Genomic DNA, 18,334 nt, shown 5'->3' on the forward strand with positions numbered 1-18,334 from the left:
TGTGGCACGTTGGGTACCATGGAATGTATGTGTGTCTTCATCCTCAGTCCAGGACCCAAGTGGCCCCCTGGCTTGGAGTCACATCTGTTAAACAGTAGAGGGGGTGTTTTGTTCTGCTGTTTTGAGGAGAGGGTGAATCTCTTTCTGCTTTGTCAGATGGAAGTTTGGACAATTACTTCATAGTATTCATTCGTTTGCCACAGATATTGATTAAGGGCCCAATATGGGACCTGAACTGAATCACTGCAGGAGACTTTAGAGCGAATATTGTCTAAGACCTCAAACTCTGCCCGGCTGTGAACTATCATCAGAGTGACCTGATTTAAGAATTCAGATTCTGGCTCTCTTCCTTGGCGCTGCCTATGGAGGGGGCAGCCATCTCCTCCTTGGCATCATGGCCGCCCTCAGACCCCTTGTGAAGCCCAAGATCATCAAAAAGAGAACCAAGAAGTTCATCTGGCACCAGTCAGACCAATGTGTCACGATTAAGCGTAACGGGCAGAAATCCAGAGGTATTGACAACAGGGTTGGTAGAAGGTTCAAGGGCCAGATCTTGATGCCCAACATTGGTTATGGGAGCAACAAAAAAACAAAGCACATGTGGCCCATCGGCTTCCGGAAGTTCATGTCTACAATGTCAAGGAGCTGGAAGTGCTGCTGATGTGCAACAAATCTTACTGTGCTGAGATTGCTCACAGTGTTTCCTCTAGGAACCGTGAAGCAACCATGGAAAGAGCTGTCCAGCTGGCCGTCAGAGTCACTGACCCCCATGCCAGGCTGCGCAGCAAAGAAAATGAGTAGACAGCTCATGTGCATGTTTTGTGTTTAAATAAAACTGTAAAAACTGCAAAAAAAAAAAAAATGCAGATTCTGAATCCCAGTTTCCCTGCTCCCTGATCTGGGGGTCTGGGGTGGAAGCTGGGCATCCTGATTTTTAGTTTCCTGGGCGATTCTGACCACCTGGTGGGTTTGGACTTCAACGTGCTCACTGACACCTTTATTTAGAATTTCAGATAAGAAAAATGGATTTCCCAAGGTCACACACTTTATAGGTGAGGAAACTGAGTCTCACACAGATTCAGTGGGCTTTCCTAGGTCACAGAGCTAGTTAGGGATGAATGGGTTTAGCGTTGCTGCTTTTCTGTAACTGTGAATTCCTGCAAGAGCCGCTGGAATGCAGCTGTCTGCAGCCACCGGAGGTGGGGAGCAAGGTGACAAGGCAGAGGACAGGAGTGATTTTGTTGCCTTCAGATGAGAATGGGGTCTTCCTAAGACCCTGCATCCCTGAAGCCTCTGCTGGTGACTGTGAGGATAGTCTCTGCCAACACAGAGGGTGCCCTGAGTTTCAATAGGAGAATTGGCTCCGTGGGGTGTAATAACCAAATGAATGTGCGGAATGACAATGATTTAATCCTGGAGCCTTTATTAAAGGCTTGCTTTGTGCTAGGTGAGAAAGGTCTGGGATTGTACTCTTCATTCTCATTTTGAAAGGAACACAAATGCCATCAAGATTTTGATACGGATGGCCACATGTGTCTAAGCCTGGGAAAACCATCCTGACAGATCAAGACCATCTTGGCCAGGCTGGTCTTGAACTCCTGACCTCATGATCCACCCACCTCAGCCTCCCAAAGTGCTGGGATTACAGGCGTGCACTACCACTCCTGGCCTCGTTTTATTTTTATTTATTTATTTATTTATTTATTTTTGAGACGGAGTCTCACTCTGTCACCCAGGCTGGAGTGCAGTGGTGTAATCTTGGCTCACTGCAACCTCTGCCTGCCAGGTTCCAGCCATTCTCCTGCCTCAGCCTCCTGAGCAGCTGAGACTACAGATGCACGCCACCACGCCCAGCTAATTTTTGTATTTTTATTAGAGACGGGGTTTCACCATGTTGGCCAAGCTGGTCTCGAACTCCTGAACTCGTGATCCACCCTCCTCGGCTTCCCAAAGGGCTAGGATTATAGGCGTGAGCCACGGTGCCTGGCCTACATTTGGTTTTATAGTCCACCTTACACAGTTCTCTATACATTGTAAATTAGCCAAATTTCCTGAATTGAAAAAGAGAAAGTCACACAAGAGGCTTGCCTCCACGCACAGAAATGTAGTTTTAGATGTCTGCACGTGAAGCTATATCAAAATAAGAATAAACTACTACTACCAAGAAGTGGGAAAAAAAATTTAAAAAGGATAAACTGCTCAGAAAATGAAACAGATTAAACAAAAAATTGTATTTGATGAAATTTTTTTCATCGAATCTTGCTTCAGACTCTTCTTCTGTTGCTTCAGACTCTTCTTCATCTAAAGTGTCTTGCTCTGTCTCCCAGGCTGGAGTGCAGTGGCACGATCTCGGCTCACTGCAACCTCTGCCTCCTGGGTTCAAGGAATTCTCCTGCCTCAGCCTCCTGAGTAGCTGAGATTACAGGCGCGCGCCACCACGCCCAGCTAATTTGTGTATTTTTAGTAGAGACGGGGTTTCACCATGTTGGCCAGGCTGGTCTCGATCTCTTGACCTCGTGATCTGCCTGCCTCGGCCTCCCAAAGTGCTGGGATTATAGGCGTGAGCCACTGCGCCCAGCCTTTCACTTGGTTCTCTATGAAAAAATTAAAGAGAAAATCTGATTGACACTGTGGAGGATACTACACTCCAAAAAAAAGTACTATATTTTCTAATATTATCAGTCTTTTTTAATGTTTTCTAATATTATCAGTGAAGCTTTTGCCGCTTTTTCAAAATCTGGAAGAAACAAGGCGGTTGATTCCTTTAATTTCAAGAGCAGGTAACTTCATTTATAATAACAATGTTTTTGAAAAAATAAATTAAACCGACAGTTTCATTTGTAGGACTGACTTTAATAACACGCCTCTACTGAACAAATGGCGATTAACTGGGGAAAACGGAATTATGGTAACCGAGGTAACGGGCTCGGGGACTCTCTCCTTCGCTGCATGCTGGGTGGCGCGGCGAGAACGCTCTGAGGAGGTTTGGTCTGTCGGCCACGCCGTAGGCCGCGGTGCATTGTGGGTCCTGGCAATATGGCGTCCTCCTTGATGTGCTGATGAGATGAGTTTCACTGTAGCTCCAAACCAGAGGGCAAAGCTCCCCTGACCCAATAAGCCCACATTGTCCGTTTCCTCCGTGGTTCCGTGTCGCCCGTTTCTCAGGACTCGTTCTCAGGCAGGAGAGAGCTTCGGGGCTGAAGGCCAGGACCAGCCAGGCCGCGCGGACCTGAGGTTGAGGAACCGGGTGCGGGCGAGCACGATGGGCCGGTCCTGGCTCTGGTTGCAGCAGCTCAGACGAGTGCGGGACCCGCAGGGCTGAGAGTGGCTGGAGGAGACCCAGGGCCCTTTGAACCCGATCCCTTGGCCGGAGACCTCAGCCCAATCGGCCCAGTGGGCGAACCGGCACCGAGAGCGGCCTGCCTGTCCTCGGAACTGCTGAGGCGTTGGAGGCCGAGAGCAGGGTCATCGTGAGGCCTGAAGTCTGTTACGCTTTTGGCAGCTCCCCTCGCAGCCCCTCTGGAAACGTACAGCCTCAGGAGCAGCCAGTGGCTTGGGACCTGGGGTGGTGTGTGTCTGCGGAGCTTCTTGGGCTGCCCCATTTCCTAGCGGCCCCCACCTCCCCACTTCCCGCTCAGAGTTAGAGATAAGGATCTCAGACTTTTTGCCTGAGCAAGGGTCTCCGCACTCTTTATCCATTTGGCTTTCGATTTTCCGTTTTTGTTTCTTATTTCACCAATTCTGGTACACGCTAGTTTTTAAGGCTGGAGGTTCTGGAGCGCTTGCTGCCAAGGACTCCCCCACCCCCTCCCCCACTGATGGAGTCCGAAATGCTGCAATCGCCTCTTCTGGGCCTGGGGGAGGAAGATGAGGCTGATCTTACAGACTGGAACCTACCTTTGGCTTTTATGAAGAAGAGGCACTGTGAGAAAATTGAAGGCTCCAAATCCTTAGCTCAGAGCTGGAGGATGAAGGATCGGGTAAGTGGATTCTGAAGGCACCCCTTGAACTTGGTAGTTTCTCCAACAAAGAAAGTTTACAGCCCGAAGTGTCCTTGGGAAAGCGCCGACATTTCCCCCCAGCCACATGTTGTAAGTCAACTAGAAAGCAAAAGCCATTTCAGAATGCAGTTTTTGGTTGAAAATGGAAAAGGCTGTTTTGGTTAGTCATTATTCACTGGGTAGTGTTAATTCAATTCCAACTAAGTTGTAATTCAGATAATAAAAGTTAAGCGAATTTGAAAATACAGCATTGAGAGTATTTACATGCTCTTTGGTGTACTACTTAGTTCTGTTAACACTTAGAGGAAGGACAACATGCGATATAATGCTTATACCCATATGATTAGTCTACTTTTTAAAATATCCAAGCTGGGTGAAGTGCAGAAGTCTGATATACTATGCTAGGAAATGAGATTACTGAAAAATGTTCAACTAGTAACAAATTAGTGCAAAGTTATTATAAAGTTACACCGAACTTCATTCTAGTCTTCTAAACAATTTCTCTTGAAGCTAGATTTTCCTCCTTTTACGTCGTGTCCTGTTGCTGTAACTTGGAAACAGGATTTCTTTAATCAAGAGTTAGGGTATGAGGCGTTGAGACTTGGGTGCAGGTTTTAGGGTGTCCACATGGTGTTTGGAGTGTGGAGAGTGACTCATAAGCCGCTGGTAGGAAAGAAAACAGCAGAATTTTGTTGAATTTGTCCTTCATAAAACACCATCTATTTCCTGGTCTGAAAAGCAAAAGGGTAGTACTGCTTCTCCTCCATGCACACTTATAATTTGTCTTTTTGTAAGTTATTTTCTCCCTCCAGGCTGCTTTTATTTGCACGTTTCAGTGGTATAAAAGAGGAGGTTGGTGTTACAATGTTTGATTTCCTCTAGGCTTATGTATATGTTTATGGAATATTATTTTTTTTAGTATATGATGTTGAGCATATATAAGATTACACTTCTGGGCTGGCCGCGGTGGCTCACGCCTGTAATCTCAGCACTTTGGGAGGCCAAGGCAGGCCGCCCAAAGGCAGGCGAATCACCTGAGGTCAGGAGTTTGAGACCAGCCCGGCCAACATGGTGAAACCCTGTCTCTCTAAAAATACAAAGATTAGCTGGGCTTGGTGGCAGATGCCCGTAATCCCAGCTACTCGAGAAGCTGAGGCTGGAGAATCGCTTGAACCTGGGAAGCAGAGGTTGCAGTGAGCCGAGATCGCACCATTGCACTCCAGCCTAGGGGGCAGATTGAGACTCTGTCTCAAAAATAAATAAATAAATAAATAAATAAATAAATAAATAAATAAATAAAACTTCTGGTAACTCTAGTCAGTCAGTCAGTAGTAACCAGTACTTTAGTTACTGATTTGGCTTACTTCTAAAAGGTTAGGGAAATTTGTTTCATCCAAAAGCAGTTTAAGGAGTTAAATAAGGTAGTCATTGGGGGAGGTTGTATAAATTCTATCTTATGGACATCTTTAGTAGTAATTATATAGTTAAAAGCTTTTGTGGTTGCTATACATATATGAAAAGACTTTTTTAAAAATTCTATGTGGAGGGCAGTTTTTTTTTTTTGTTCTTTTGAAATGTGGTTCCCTCTGCTGTCCTAAACCTATGTTCCAACTGTTTGAAACTGATTAATGGGTATATGTTTGACCTTTTAATTAAAACATTAATTTGTGAATGATCAACATTCCCTAATAAGCTTTTCACAGGTTGTTAAGAGAAACCAAAGTTCTGTGACTCTTAGTAACTACTGAGATTGCTGCTTAGAAAGGAGCTGGGGAGAAAGTTTGCTGTATCTGTTTTTCGGTGGAGAAAATCAGCAGCTAACATCTTCAGTTGAGTTTGTGGGAGTTTGGAATCTTGTCATCTCTTCCCTCAGGTCAGACCTCGAGGGACCGTATCACACACACTATAGGACAGAAGTTGCAAACTCAAATGATACTAAGACTAGGAAGGTAGCATAAGAGACTGAAACAGGCCACATTTAAGAAGAATAATGGCATAGGTTCAAAGATAAAGACAAATGGCAGCTGACATTTGACACAGTGTGTGTGACAGTTTCTGGAGGGTGGGAACAGGGGCTCCCTGATGCCATAACTGATGGGGCAACTGGGCCATGGCCAGGCCTCTCTCTTTGTCTTTGAGAAGCCAGCAAACTTTTTTTTTCTTTTAATGTAAATATTCATACTAATTCAGATTTATTACCAAACACATTGTAGCCCAACACTGCAGGCTGAACAAACCCCATTTGTGGAGTGTTTTTCTGTTTCTTTTTTTTTTTTTTTTTTTGAGACAAGGTCTTGCTCTGTCATCCAGGCTGGAGTACAGTGGTGAGATCACACGCCTCACTGCAGCCTTGACCTCCTGGGCCTGAGTGATCCTCCCACCTCAGCCTCCCCAGTAGCTGAGACTATAAGTGTGCGCCACTATGTCTGGGGTTGGGGAATCTCACTGTGTTGCCCAGGCTGGTCTTGAACTCCTGGGCTCAAGCAATCAATCCTCCTGCCTTGGATTACAGGTGTGAGCCAACACGCTCAGCCTGGGGTGGTTTTTTTTTGTTTTTGTTTTTTTTTGTTTTTGTTTTTGTTTTTTTTTGGAGACGGAGCTTTGTTCTTGTTGCCTAGGCTGGAGTGCAGTGGTGTGGTCTTGGCTCACTGCAACCTCTGCCTCCCAGGATCAAAGGATCAAGCTATTCTCCTGCCTCAGCCTCCCAAGTAGCTGGGATTACAGGCGCCCGGCTAGTTTTTTGTATTTTTAGTAGAGATGGGGTTTCACCATGTTGGCCAGGCTGGTCCTGAACTCCTGACCTCAGGTCGTTCACCTCCCTCAGCCTCCCAAAGTGCTGGGATTACAGGTGTGAGCCACAGCGCCTGGCCCTGGGGTGTTTTTTGACTGGTGGGTTACCTACGTAAGAATCTCTGTTACCCAGGCCTCCAGGCCACACTGTCCCACTGTGCTGGAGGTAGCCTCCAGTCTGGTGGAGCAGCATGTTTGTAAAGTGAAATGTGTGGGCATGGTTGTTGTGTGCTAGGAGCTACATCAACTACTTCCTGGTGGCCATTGACTATCCTAAATGCAAGCTGAGATTTTGCTTCTTCTTGTGATTAATGTGCAATTCCGTACACTTTTATTTTGTACATATATTAATGATTACTTACTGGCATCCTATTTAGTAGCCTTGCTACAGATTCCTAAAATTGACATCTTTACCAAAGTTGACTGACTGCTGACTCCCAAGAACTTTTTTTTGCCACCCAACACTTGGCATCCTTCCAGAGCTACAGCCCTTGCCCGCTCTCAGTTGGGATTCCTACCATCTTTGTTTTGAATCAGTCTTGGTTTTCAAATGCCACTTTTACCACATTTTAATTTCTAAGTTACTGTTAGTTTAAAATCATTATCAAGTTAGTTTGTTGTTTGGTTAATTCTACTATGTGTAGTGAATGAAGCATACATGTATCCATAGTGTTTTTAGCTTGCAATTTTCAAATAACTAGACATATATGAATTGTAGTTCAAAATGAATCATTCACAGACTTTTGGCTAAAACAGATATGTATATATCTCCCCTATTTGTGTTTTCGGCTCACTGCAACCTCTGCCTCCTCCGTTCAAGCGATTCTCCTGCCTCAGCCCCCCGAGTAGCTGGGATTACAGGCGCCCGCCACCACACCCGGCTAATTTTTTTTTTGTATTTTTATTAGAGACGGGGTTTCACCATGTTGGCCAGGCTGGTCTCAAACTCCTGACCTCAGGTGATCTACCCGCCTTGGCCTCCCAAAATGCTGAGATGACAGGTGTGAGCCACCACGCCTGGTCTAACTGTGATGCTTTATAGTTATCACAGAGTTCATTTTCCTACTGGAAAGTGGACAGTGGGGATAACTAGTCTCACATGACTCTTGCCTGGAATATGTGGGATGGAATCAGGGATGCTTGAGAGCTATTGCTCTGAAAGTGTTGACAGACATGCTATGTCTACGTGCATGTAGCACCCCTGGCAGACACATTCTCTGTACACATGTGTGGGGTCATCGTCAGATACACTATTTCCATGCATGTGTAGGACCACCGTCAGGCATGCTACGTCTACATGTGTAGGGGATGAAATGGTAAGATGAAGAGGGCTATTTTGTAAACCATTTTCTAGACTCAGTTGCGTTGCTCTGTGGCCATACTTCGTGCAGGTCGTGGAGGAAGCAGAGTAGATCTGTTCAACTGATACATGTACTGCCAAAAGTTGATGCGATCTTTTCAGCAAGGGTAATAGCTATCCTTCATAATCTACACTACCCCCTCTGCTTTCCTCACCTTGTGTCCTCTCCACATTCCAACTGCACCCTGTTCCACTCCCCTGAGACTGGTCTCCATATGGCCCCAGTTTGTTGCTAAATCTAAAGTTCTCTTCTCTGTCCTTCTCTGTTCTTATTTCACCTCTCAGCAGCATTCCACAATGTGGACCATGGCCTCTTCATAAAGCTCTTTCCTCACTTGCTTCTGTGTCTTCACAAAACTCGGATTTTCCTCTTAGGTCACTAGTTGTTCCTTCTCAGACTCCTTTGCTACCTGACACCTAAATGCAGGGGCACCCCAGGAATTGCTCTTGGACCCCATTCTCTGTTCTGGTTGTGCTCCTCCCTAGCAGATCTCATCGGGGCCCATGATTTTAAATAGTGTCTACATGCCAGTGATGCTTAAACCCCCAATCTTTAGTTCTGATCTGGCCTGAAATTTCTGTCTCAGGTGCCTACTGCCTGCTTTTTCTTAGTTTTCTCCATCACCACTTGCCACAACCACCATCCACTCAGTTGTTCAAGCTGTAAGTTTAGAGTTTATCCTTAATTCTTTCCTCTCCCTCTCTTTATCACCCCATCCAATTCATTAGAACCCATCAGCGTTACTTCCAAAGCATGTCTTACATTGGCCTGCTTCATTTTGTCTCCACTGATGCAGCCCCAGTCCAGGCAGCCACCATCTCTTGTCTGGACACTGCATTTGTGTCCTGACTGGTCTCCCTATGTCCATTCTTGCCCTACAACCAGTTTTTCGCATAGCAGTCAGAGGGATCTTTTATTTTTATTTTTATTTATTTTGAAATGGAGTCTCTCCCTGTTGCTCAGGCTGGAGTGCAGTGGCATGATCTCGGCTCACTGCAACGTCCGCCTCCCGAGTTCAAGAGATTCTCGTGCCTCAGCCTCCCGAGTAGCTGGGACTACCAGTGCATGACACCATGCCTGGGTAATGTTTTGTATTTTTAGTAGAGATGCGGTTTCACCATGTTGGCCAGGCTGCTCTTGAACTCCTGAGCTCAAGTGATCCTCCCACCTTGGCCTCCCAGAGTGCTGGATTACAGGCGTGAGCCATCACACCTGGCCAGAGGGATTTTTTGAAAGTGTGAATCAGATTCTGTTACTTCCTTACTGGTGGTCTCCATTGGCTTCCTCTGTGCTTAAAGTAGAACTCAGACTCCTCTTGCTGGTTCACAAAGCCTTCATGATTTGGCCTCTACCTGCCTTTTCTGCTTCTTGGATAGAAACTCCTGGAATGCTTTTCTCTCTGATCTTTGCACACCTGGCTCCTTCTCGTCGTTCATACTTAGCATCTAGGTCCCTTCCTCAGAGAGGCCCACCATCACCCCATCTGAAGCGGCCACCCTGTCACTCATAATTCCTCATGATGGTTCTTTATTCCTCTGATATTTTTCTCCCTACTTCTTCCTGGAGATGTGAGCTTTTCATCATAAAGCAAGGATGTAGTCTAGTCTATGCTAGTCCAGAGGACAGTGCTTGGCACATAGTAGGGATTCAACAAAACTATTCTGATACAAAATGGATAGTTTACAAAGGCATTCCACATACCTTATCTTTAAGGCTCAACAGCACCATAAATTACCTAGGGATTATTATCTCCATGTTACTGATGAGGTAACTGAAGTTTTAATTGAATGGCTTACCTAAAGTTACATAAGTAACATGGCTAGAGTGAGAGGAAGTGGAACCTGTGCAGAGGGAGAAACAAAGTTTAGTTCAAAATAAAACAAAACAAAACTGTATCATAATGTCTCAACTGAAACATTTATGTTAAGAGGTCAGGGGGTCTAAAATAGCAGACCAGCAGACCAACATTCAGCAGACAGAATGATGCTCAGTCTGCTCACAGCACGTGCCCTGTGCACTGGGGCTTCCCCTAGACCCTTGCAAGGATCCACAAGGTCAAAACTGTTTTCATAATAATGGAACACCATTGGCCTTTTCCACTTTGTTGATATCTGCACTGACAGTGCAAAAGTGATGAATCAAGACAGCGGAGCCAAGCTGTACTACTAGTTCCTCATTTCTTTGCCATGCGCATGGAGAGAATGTCCTTGCTAATAAAGCAGTGAAAATGATGACTTTTACTAAATCTTGACTACTAAGCACACATCTTTTTCAGACTGTGTGCTGCTCCTTCTCCTGCAGGCAGAGCCCAGTGGCTGCCTGGAGGAGGAGGAGCATCTGCTGCCTTCATGGACACAGCACGTCCCGAAGGAATCACTGACAGGCCACCTCTGGATGTTCAGGCCTGTGTCCGCCTCTGGATGTTCAGGCCTGCGTACTTGGCAGACGTGTTTTTGAAAATGAACTCAGTGAGCTGTCACTTCAAGGAATACAACTGACAGTATTTGTTGCCAGTCTGAAATTGGAACCTTCAAGTGAAAATTGGTTTTGGAAAACTTGTATCTGCCGCTGTGAGCTTGGCAGCTTCCCAAGACTTAAAGATGTTTCTGGTGAGATCCATAGTGATATTAATGAATGGAATTAATGTTGTAGAATGAAATGTGCCCACATTTGGAACATCTGCATAATTCAGTGAACCAATATTTCCAGATGACCAATCCATGATATTACAAAATCATCCATAGGTAAAAGATATATTCAGTGTTAGACCAGTGGATTTTAATGTAATAGGGTACAAAAAGTTCACCAGTGGATAGGTGTTTGTTTTTTTTTTTTCTTTTTTTTTAAGATGCAATCTTGCTCTGTTGCCCAGGTTGGAGTGCAGTGGCACGATCTTGGCTCACTGCAACCTCCACTTCCCAGGTTCAAGCAATTCTCCTGCCTCAGCCTCCTGAGTAGTTGGGATTACATGTGCCTGCCACCACGCCTGGCTAATTTTTTATATTTTTAGTAGGGACGGGGTTTTGCCATATTGGCCAGGCTGGTCTTGAACGCCTGCCTTCAGGTGATCCACCTGCCTTGGCCTCCTAAAGTGCTGGGATTACAGGGGTCAGCCACCACACCCCGCTTGATGTTCTGTTGTGTGCGCGTGTGTATTTTTGTTGTTGTTATTTGACCTCCTGGGCTCAAGTGATCCTCCTGCCTCAGCCTCCTGAGTAGCTGGGACTACAGGTGTCAGTCACTATGCCTAGATTTTTTTTTTGGATTTTTTGTAGGGATGAGGTCTCACTATGTTGCCTATAGTGAGTGTTTAAATATTTTATTCAAATAGATTGCAACAGATCTTTAAGAAACTACCACTTACTCAGTTTTGTTGTAATATCAAATAATAATAATCTCAATTATTTGGATATTCTGATACTCCTGCCATTATGTATCTTTGTGAGGCCAGATTTTTCTCACATACTTCAACCAAAACAGCGTATTTCAACCGATTGAATGTGGCAACAAAAATGAGAATCCAAGGCCGGGCGTGGTGGCTCACGCCTGTAATCCCAGCACTTTGGGAGGCCGAGGCGGGCAGATCACGAGGTCAGGAGATCGAGACCATCCTGGCTAACACAGTGAAACTCTATCTCTACTAAAAAATACCAAAAATTAGCCAGGTGAGGTGGCAGGCGCCTGTAGTCCCAGCTACTGGGGAGGCTGAGGCAGGAGAATGGCATGAACCCGGGAGGCGGAGCTTGCAGTGAGCTGAGATTGCGCCACTGCACTCCAGCCTGGGCGACACAGCGAGACTCCGTCTCAAAAAAAAAAAAAACAAATGAGAATCCAGTTGTCTTCTATGAATCCGGATATTAAAGAGATTTGCAAAAATCTAGAAAAAGCCACCTGAGACAAGTGACAAGATAACTGACAATTTTTGAAAATATAGTTATTTGTAGAAATGTTATTTATTTGAATATATAATAAGTTTGATTTTTAAGTGAATTCATAAATATATCAATTATGTTTTTCTGTTTTAACCTTCAATACGGAAAATGTTGATAAATGAAACTCAGAAAAAAGCTCTTTGAGGGTCTTCAGGAACCTTTAAGATCGTGCAGGGGCCCTGCTGCTGCCAGACGTTTGAGAGTTATTAGTGTAGTTGGAAGAAAGTGGGCCTCATCCTTAAATCAGGAAGAAGGGCTTGAGGATATCAGGTGGCTGGTCAGAAATGTCAGGCAGGGCCTTGAAGTGACATTAGATAAGAAACGTAAAGGCCCTAATGTGTTGCCCTCTTTCCATTCACTCTGCCTAAAGAACTGTTGAGGTCTCTGGACTTGGAGCTGCGGGGATGTTTGTGAAGAGCCTGTGTGATGGTGAGGGCAGTGGCCTTACATGTGGCCACGTAGCCCCCATCAGGGCCTTCTATTGCTCCAGAGTTCTAGTGCGTGTCCGGAGGGAGATGCACCACCACCCACCCAGTAGCTCTTGTGCTGGGAGTGGAGGAACACCCAGTCTGTCTGGAGGAATGTCCACTCTGTCTGGCAAGGTGGACAGCTCACGGGAAGTGTCCTGTCTGTCCAGGGCCCTGCTGCCTAGACAGACTGACGGACACGGTAGCACCAAATTATAATACACAAGTATAGGTATCAATCATAGTAATTACAGGTGAGAATGACATTATTACTGGGAGCATCTTGATTTCATATTAAATAATAAATGTGGGCGTGGTGGCTCACATTTGTAATTCCAGCGCTTCAGGAGGCTGAGCTGGGAGGATCTAAAAAGTTTTTTTTTTTTTTTTCTTAAATCTAGGTAGATACTTTCTCTGTGGTTCCCGAGACTCACATGAGACACTCACATCAGCGCTTGTGTGATTGTAAGGGCAGTGGCCTTATGTGTGGCCACACAGCCACCGTCAGGGCCTCCTATTTCTCCAGAATTCTGTCTCACCTCTCCAATCCCTCTACTCCATCCACCGACAATAAGATCTTTCTAAACACAAATTTATACACAAATTTATACACAACAATTCCCTAGCTGGGCTCCTAGGCAGCTCCCCATCACCACCTACATGCTGAGCCCAGGAATTTGAGACCAACCTAAGCAACAAAGTGAGGCCCTGTCTCTACAAAAAGTAAAAAATAAGCCGGACATGGTGGTGCGCACCTGTGGTCCCAGCAACTCAGGAGGCTGAGGTGGGAGGATCACTTGAGCCTGGGAAGTTGAGGCTGCAGTAGTAAGCTATGATTGCGCTGGTGCACTCCAGCCTGAGTAATAGAGTGAGACCCTGCTTCAATAAAAACAGCAAAAAAAGAAACCTTGGGAGCCGCAAAAGAGGCAGCTGCAGTAGGAATGGATGATAGAGCGTGGATCCTACTGATTTGAAGAAGGTAGAAATAGAATGTGAAGTGGATGGGTTCCAGTGGGTGGAGTTTGTGGGTGTAGTGTGGACTGGCTGACTGGTACAGTTCCGCTCTTTTTATTTGCTCTTGAAGTGGATATACTTTTCATTAGTGAGTCTCATGTGAGTTTCAGGAGTCACAAAGAGACCATCTACGTAGATTAAAAAAAAAAAAAAAACTTAAAACATGCTGGCCGGGCACGGTGGCTCACGCCTGTAATCCCAGCACTTTGGGAGGCCGAGGCGGGTGGATCACCTGAGGTCAGGAGTTCCAGACCAGCCTGCCCAACATGGCAAAACCCCGTCTCTACTAAATATAACAAAAAAACGGGCGTGGTGGCGGGTGCCTGTAATCTCAGCTACTTGGGAGGCTGAGTCAGGAGAATCGCTTGAACTCAGGAGGTGGAGGTTGCAGTGAGCCAAGATCTTGCCACTGCACTTCAGCCTGGGTGACAGAGTGAAACTCTGTCTCATTGTTCCGTTCTGAAGAGCTGTGGAAGAGTCTTGAGATGTATAAGAACATGTCCTCCTCATTATCACCCTGTGGAGTTCTAGAGCTAGAGTTTTAACAAGATAGCACGTGGATTACACATAGGAGGTGTCCTCCAGGTTTCTGACTCTATCCTCCTCTTATTCAAATGACTTTAAAAAGGAATTTTGAAGGCTAAGGTGGGAGGATCACTTGAGGAAAGGAGTTCAAGACCAGCCTGGTCAACATGGTGAAACACCCATCTCTACCAAAAATTTAAAAATTAGGCGTGGTCGTGGATGCCTGTTATCCCAGCTACATGGGAGGCTGAGGTATGAGAATCGCTTGAACCCGGGAGGTGGAGGTTGCAGTGAGCCAAGATGATGCCACTGCATTCCAGCCTGGGCGACAGAACGAGACTTTGTCTCAAAATAAATCAATAACTCAATAAATCTATCAATAAATACAAAAATAAAAAGGTATTTTGGTCATCTACAATACTTGTTTCAGGAGAGCTGAAGTTTGATACCTTTTTCTAAGTCTAAATATACGGAAAATGGCCAGGCACAGTGGCTCACGCCTCTAATCCCAGCACTTTGGGAGGCTGAGGAGGGCAGATCACTTGAGGTCAGGAGTTTGAGACCAGCCTGGCCAACATGGTGAAACCCTGTTTCTACTAAAAATCCAAAAATCAGCTGGGCATGGTGGCAAATGCCTGTAATCCCAGCTACTCGGGAGGCTGAGGCAGGAGAATCACTTGAACCCGGGAGGCAGAGGTTGCAGTGAGCCGAAATCGTGCCACTGCACTCCAGCCTGGGCGACAGAGCGAGACTCCGTCTCAAAAAATAATAATAAATAAATACATAAATATATGGAAAATGCCATTCCAGTAAATATTTGGCATTGCAAATCAATGCTTTAACTGTGTTCTAGGCTGGGCACAGTGGCTCATGCCTGTAATCCCAGCACTTGGGGAGGCTGAGGCAGGTGGATCATTTGAGCTCAGGAGTTTGAGACCAGACTGGGCAATGTGGTGAAACTCTGTCTCTACACAAAATACAAAAAATTAGCCGGGCATGGTGGCTTGTGCCTGTGGTCCCAGCTATTCGGATGGCTGAGTCAAGGGGATGGTTTGAGTCAGGGAGGTCAAGGCTGCAGTGAGCTATGATCGTGTCACTGCCCTCCAGACTGGGTGACAGAGCTAGACCCTGTCTCAAAAAAAACCCCGAAACCCTTAAACTTGTCACATATTGGTAGGTGTGACTGCAGAGAATTTTCATGCCTTTAGAGGCAGAACAGGAAACAGCTGAAGAGGAGACAGTCACTGATAACAAGTTTGAATTTTACCCAGCTGTCGGTATATTTTTCAGGTGCGTTTATTGTTCTTGACTAGTACTTTTTGTATTTTAAAATGTTGATATAATTTCAAACTGACAGAAAACCTGTAAGAATAGTATCATGAGCTTCCCTATAGCCTTTGCCCAGGTTCCCAGATTGTTTACATCTCGCCTTGTTTACTGTTACCCTCCATTTACATATTCAGACTGAGCTGGAGATGCTGTCCCCCTTCTACTTCTAAACACTGTGTCTGTCTCCTTAGAGGAGGCCATTTTCTTACGTAAGCACAGTACAGTTGTGAGAGTCAGGACCTGTATCATGGATATGTGCTCCCGGCCCTCTGTAGTTCAGAAGGTCAGGTGTTGCTGCCTGCCTAGCAATGTCCTCATTATGCCCCGCCCGTCACCCAGGATCACACATTGCATTTGGTGGTCGTGTCTGTGTAGCCTACCTTAATCTAAAGGAGTCTCTCAGTCTGTTTTAGACTTTCTTGACCTCGATTTTTTTAACTGTGAATTTACCATCTCGGCCATCTTTCAGCACACAGGTCAGTGGCAGCAAGCACACCCACATGCTTGTGCAGCCACCACCAGCATCCGCCACCAGCAGCCATCTCCAGCAGCTTTCCATCTTCCCAGACTGAAACTGTCTCCATTAAACACCAACTCCCCATTCCCCTTCCCCAGCCCTTGGTAACCGCTGTTCTGCTTTCTGTCTCTGAAGTTTTTGGCCTTGCATGTTGTAGAATGTCCTGAATTTGAGCTGCCTAGTCTTTCCTCATACTCACACTGAGATGGGGCATTTTGGGTAATGATGCGTCTTTGTCAGTGAATCCCATCAGGAGCACACGACGGTGCTTTGTCCCAGTACTGTCATGGTCGTTTGATCCTTTACCATCAAGCCCTTTCTTGCTGAGTGGCCGCCTCCTGACTGATGGTGCCCTTTTGCCATACCTGTTTAGGAGCACGTCCTGACTTTCCAGCACAACCAGAGGGCCCAAGCTCACTCTGTGCCCTCCCTGCCCCAGTCCTGGAATTAGCCTTTTCTCCAAGGAGCCTGGTTCCTGTTAGTGGCGAATGGCACTGAGAAGCCAAGAACGTGTGCATTTAGAGCTGGGCTGTGTGCTTTGCCCTTGGTGTGGCCTGCGTCTCCTGTTGGTTGGCCCTCTGAGCAGGAGAGAGAGGATGGCGCTCTCTCTGTCTTGTTTACCTCTGTTTCTCTGTGTATGCTGGAACCATGGATGTGTAGAGAGAGCTCCAGTCCGGCTCCTCACCATGATATGTTCTGCCCTTCCCACTTTGCCTGCTACCACTCCCTCCCCAGCCATGGGAAACCAGCTCCATTGTCCTCATTTAATCATGGACTTAAAGCTGGAATGCACAGAAGGGAGCCTCAGAATGGCTAACCCTGGCCACTTGGGAAATCAAATGCTGCAAGAGGTTGACTTCATTGTTTTCTGAGGTAAACGTTACATATGGTGAAATGCACAGACCCCAGCTATCTGAACAATCGGCTCATGCTGTCTAAAAATGTCAGCATTAGTCAGTGTTTTGTGGGAAATCACTGTTGTTTTACATAGATGGCACTGCACGTAGGGTGCATGGGGTGAAGAGGATGGAAGACATGCTCATGGCCCTGTAGGAATTTACATCTTATAAGAGAAAAACTACATCCTTACCCGCAGCTGAGTAAAAAGCACAGTGCAGTCATGATCTGCCCTTGAGTAACAAGGTAGCCATTTCAGGAATTCTGCTGCTGGCCATTGAGATGGTGTCTGTTCTGCACCAGCGACTTGGCTGAGCTCCTAGCTGGATGGGCTATGGAGTCCATGGTGGCTGGACGAAGATCTGTGTGCTCAGGTGGAGTGGTTGGGGGAGCAGGGCGGAGGATGGACAATGAATTCACAAATGACTGATTTATAGAATTTAGTCATTCAGCTACTATCATCGAGCCCCTTCTCTGTGCTGGGCACTGGGCTAAGTGCTGCAGATACCGTGGGGAGTATCCTGCATTGAAGGCGTTTTCCAGTCTATCAGGGCAGATGGATGACAGTGCAGGAGGCAGGGTGTGAGGTGGTGGTGGCTAGATGGGCCGGACGGAGAAAGGCCTTCTGGAGGCGGGAGCTCTAAGCCAGTAGCTGAAACAGAATGGAAGGGAGAGGGTGGAAGGTTCAGCCGGAGGAACGGGGATGTGCAGGAGCTGGGAGGTGAGTGAGCGGGATCTTCAGGAAAACGCTGTTGGAGGCCTCCTGCAAGTGGCCTTCCCTCGTGCTGTGGGAGCTGCCTCATGCCCGCCCGGTGCTCTGTGCCTGCCATTCCCTTCCCACACTGCCACTCCCCAGCACTTGGCTACGTGTTTGTTTTGTCTCCCCACTAGGATGTTGTATAGAGAACAGGGACTCTGTGTTCACTGCTGAGTCCGAGGCTGTTCCCGGGGTGACTGGCAGTCAATAGGTGATCAATAACTGTTTGTTGAGTCAAGGAAGGGAGCAGAGACCCTGAACAGAGAAGAACTGAGAGATCTGTGAGCTGGGGGGCTGGACAGGACAGATCCTGACCAGCTTATAAGGCCACAGGAATTTGGATTTTATCTTAAGGACAAGTAAGAAAGCTTTTAAAGCAGGGTGGTGACATGTTCAGAATGGCATTTTATTTTATTTTTGAAATGGAGTCTCACTCTGTTGCCCAGGCTGGAGTGCAGTGGCGTGATCTTGGCTTACTGCAACCTCTGCCTCCCGGGTTCAAGCAATTCTCCTGCCTCAGCCTCCTGAGTAGCTATGATTACAGGCACATGCCACCACACCCGGCTAATTTATATATATATATATATATATTTATTTAGTAGAGATGGGGTTTCACCATATTGGCCAGGCTGGTCTCAAACTCCTGACCTCGTGATCCGTCGGCCTCGGCCTCCCAAAGTGCTGGGATTACAGGCGTGAACCACTGCGCCCAGCCCCAGAATGGCATTTTATTCTATTTTTATT

At 46.3% G+C, this 18,334-nt stretch overlaps 1 protein-coding gene and 1 pseudogene across 4 annotated transcripts in view; both read left to right on the forward strand.

Moving 5' to 3' along the window:
• The first annotated feature begins 376 nt into the window (after window positions 1–376).
• Window positions 377–801, forward strand: LOC100434357 (large ribosomal subunit protein eL32-like; annotated as a pseudogene).
• Window positions 802–2,998: 2,197 nt separating this feature from the next.
• Window positions 2,999–18,334, forward strand: part of RPTOR (regulatory associated protein of MTOR complex 1) — a 415,958-nt gene continuing 400,622 nt past the window's right edge. For all 4 annotated transcript variants that reach the window (XM_024235062.3, XM_024235063.3, XM_054535892.2 and 1 more), the window contains exon 1: window positions 2,999–3,980. In XM_024235062.3, the coding sequence (XP_024090830.1) occupies window positions 3,819–3,980 (162 nt within the window). In that variant the 5' untranslated portion in view covers window positions 2,999–3,818. The remainder of the gene's footprint in view (window positions 3,981–18,334) is intronic.

This window comes from Pongo abelii, chromosome 19 (genome assembly GCF_028885655.2).
Source record: "Pongo abelii isolate AG06213 chromosome 19, NHGRI_mPonAbe1-v2.0_pri, whole genome shotgun sequence".
In the NCBI taxonomy this organism is placed as follows: domain Eukaryota; kingdom Metazoa; phylum Chordata; class Mammalia; order Primates; family Hominidae; genus Pongo; species Pongo abelii.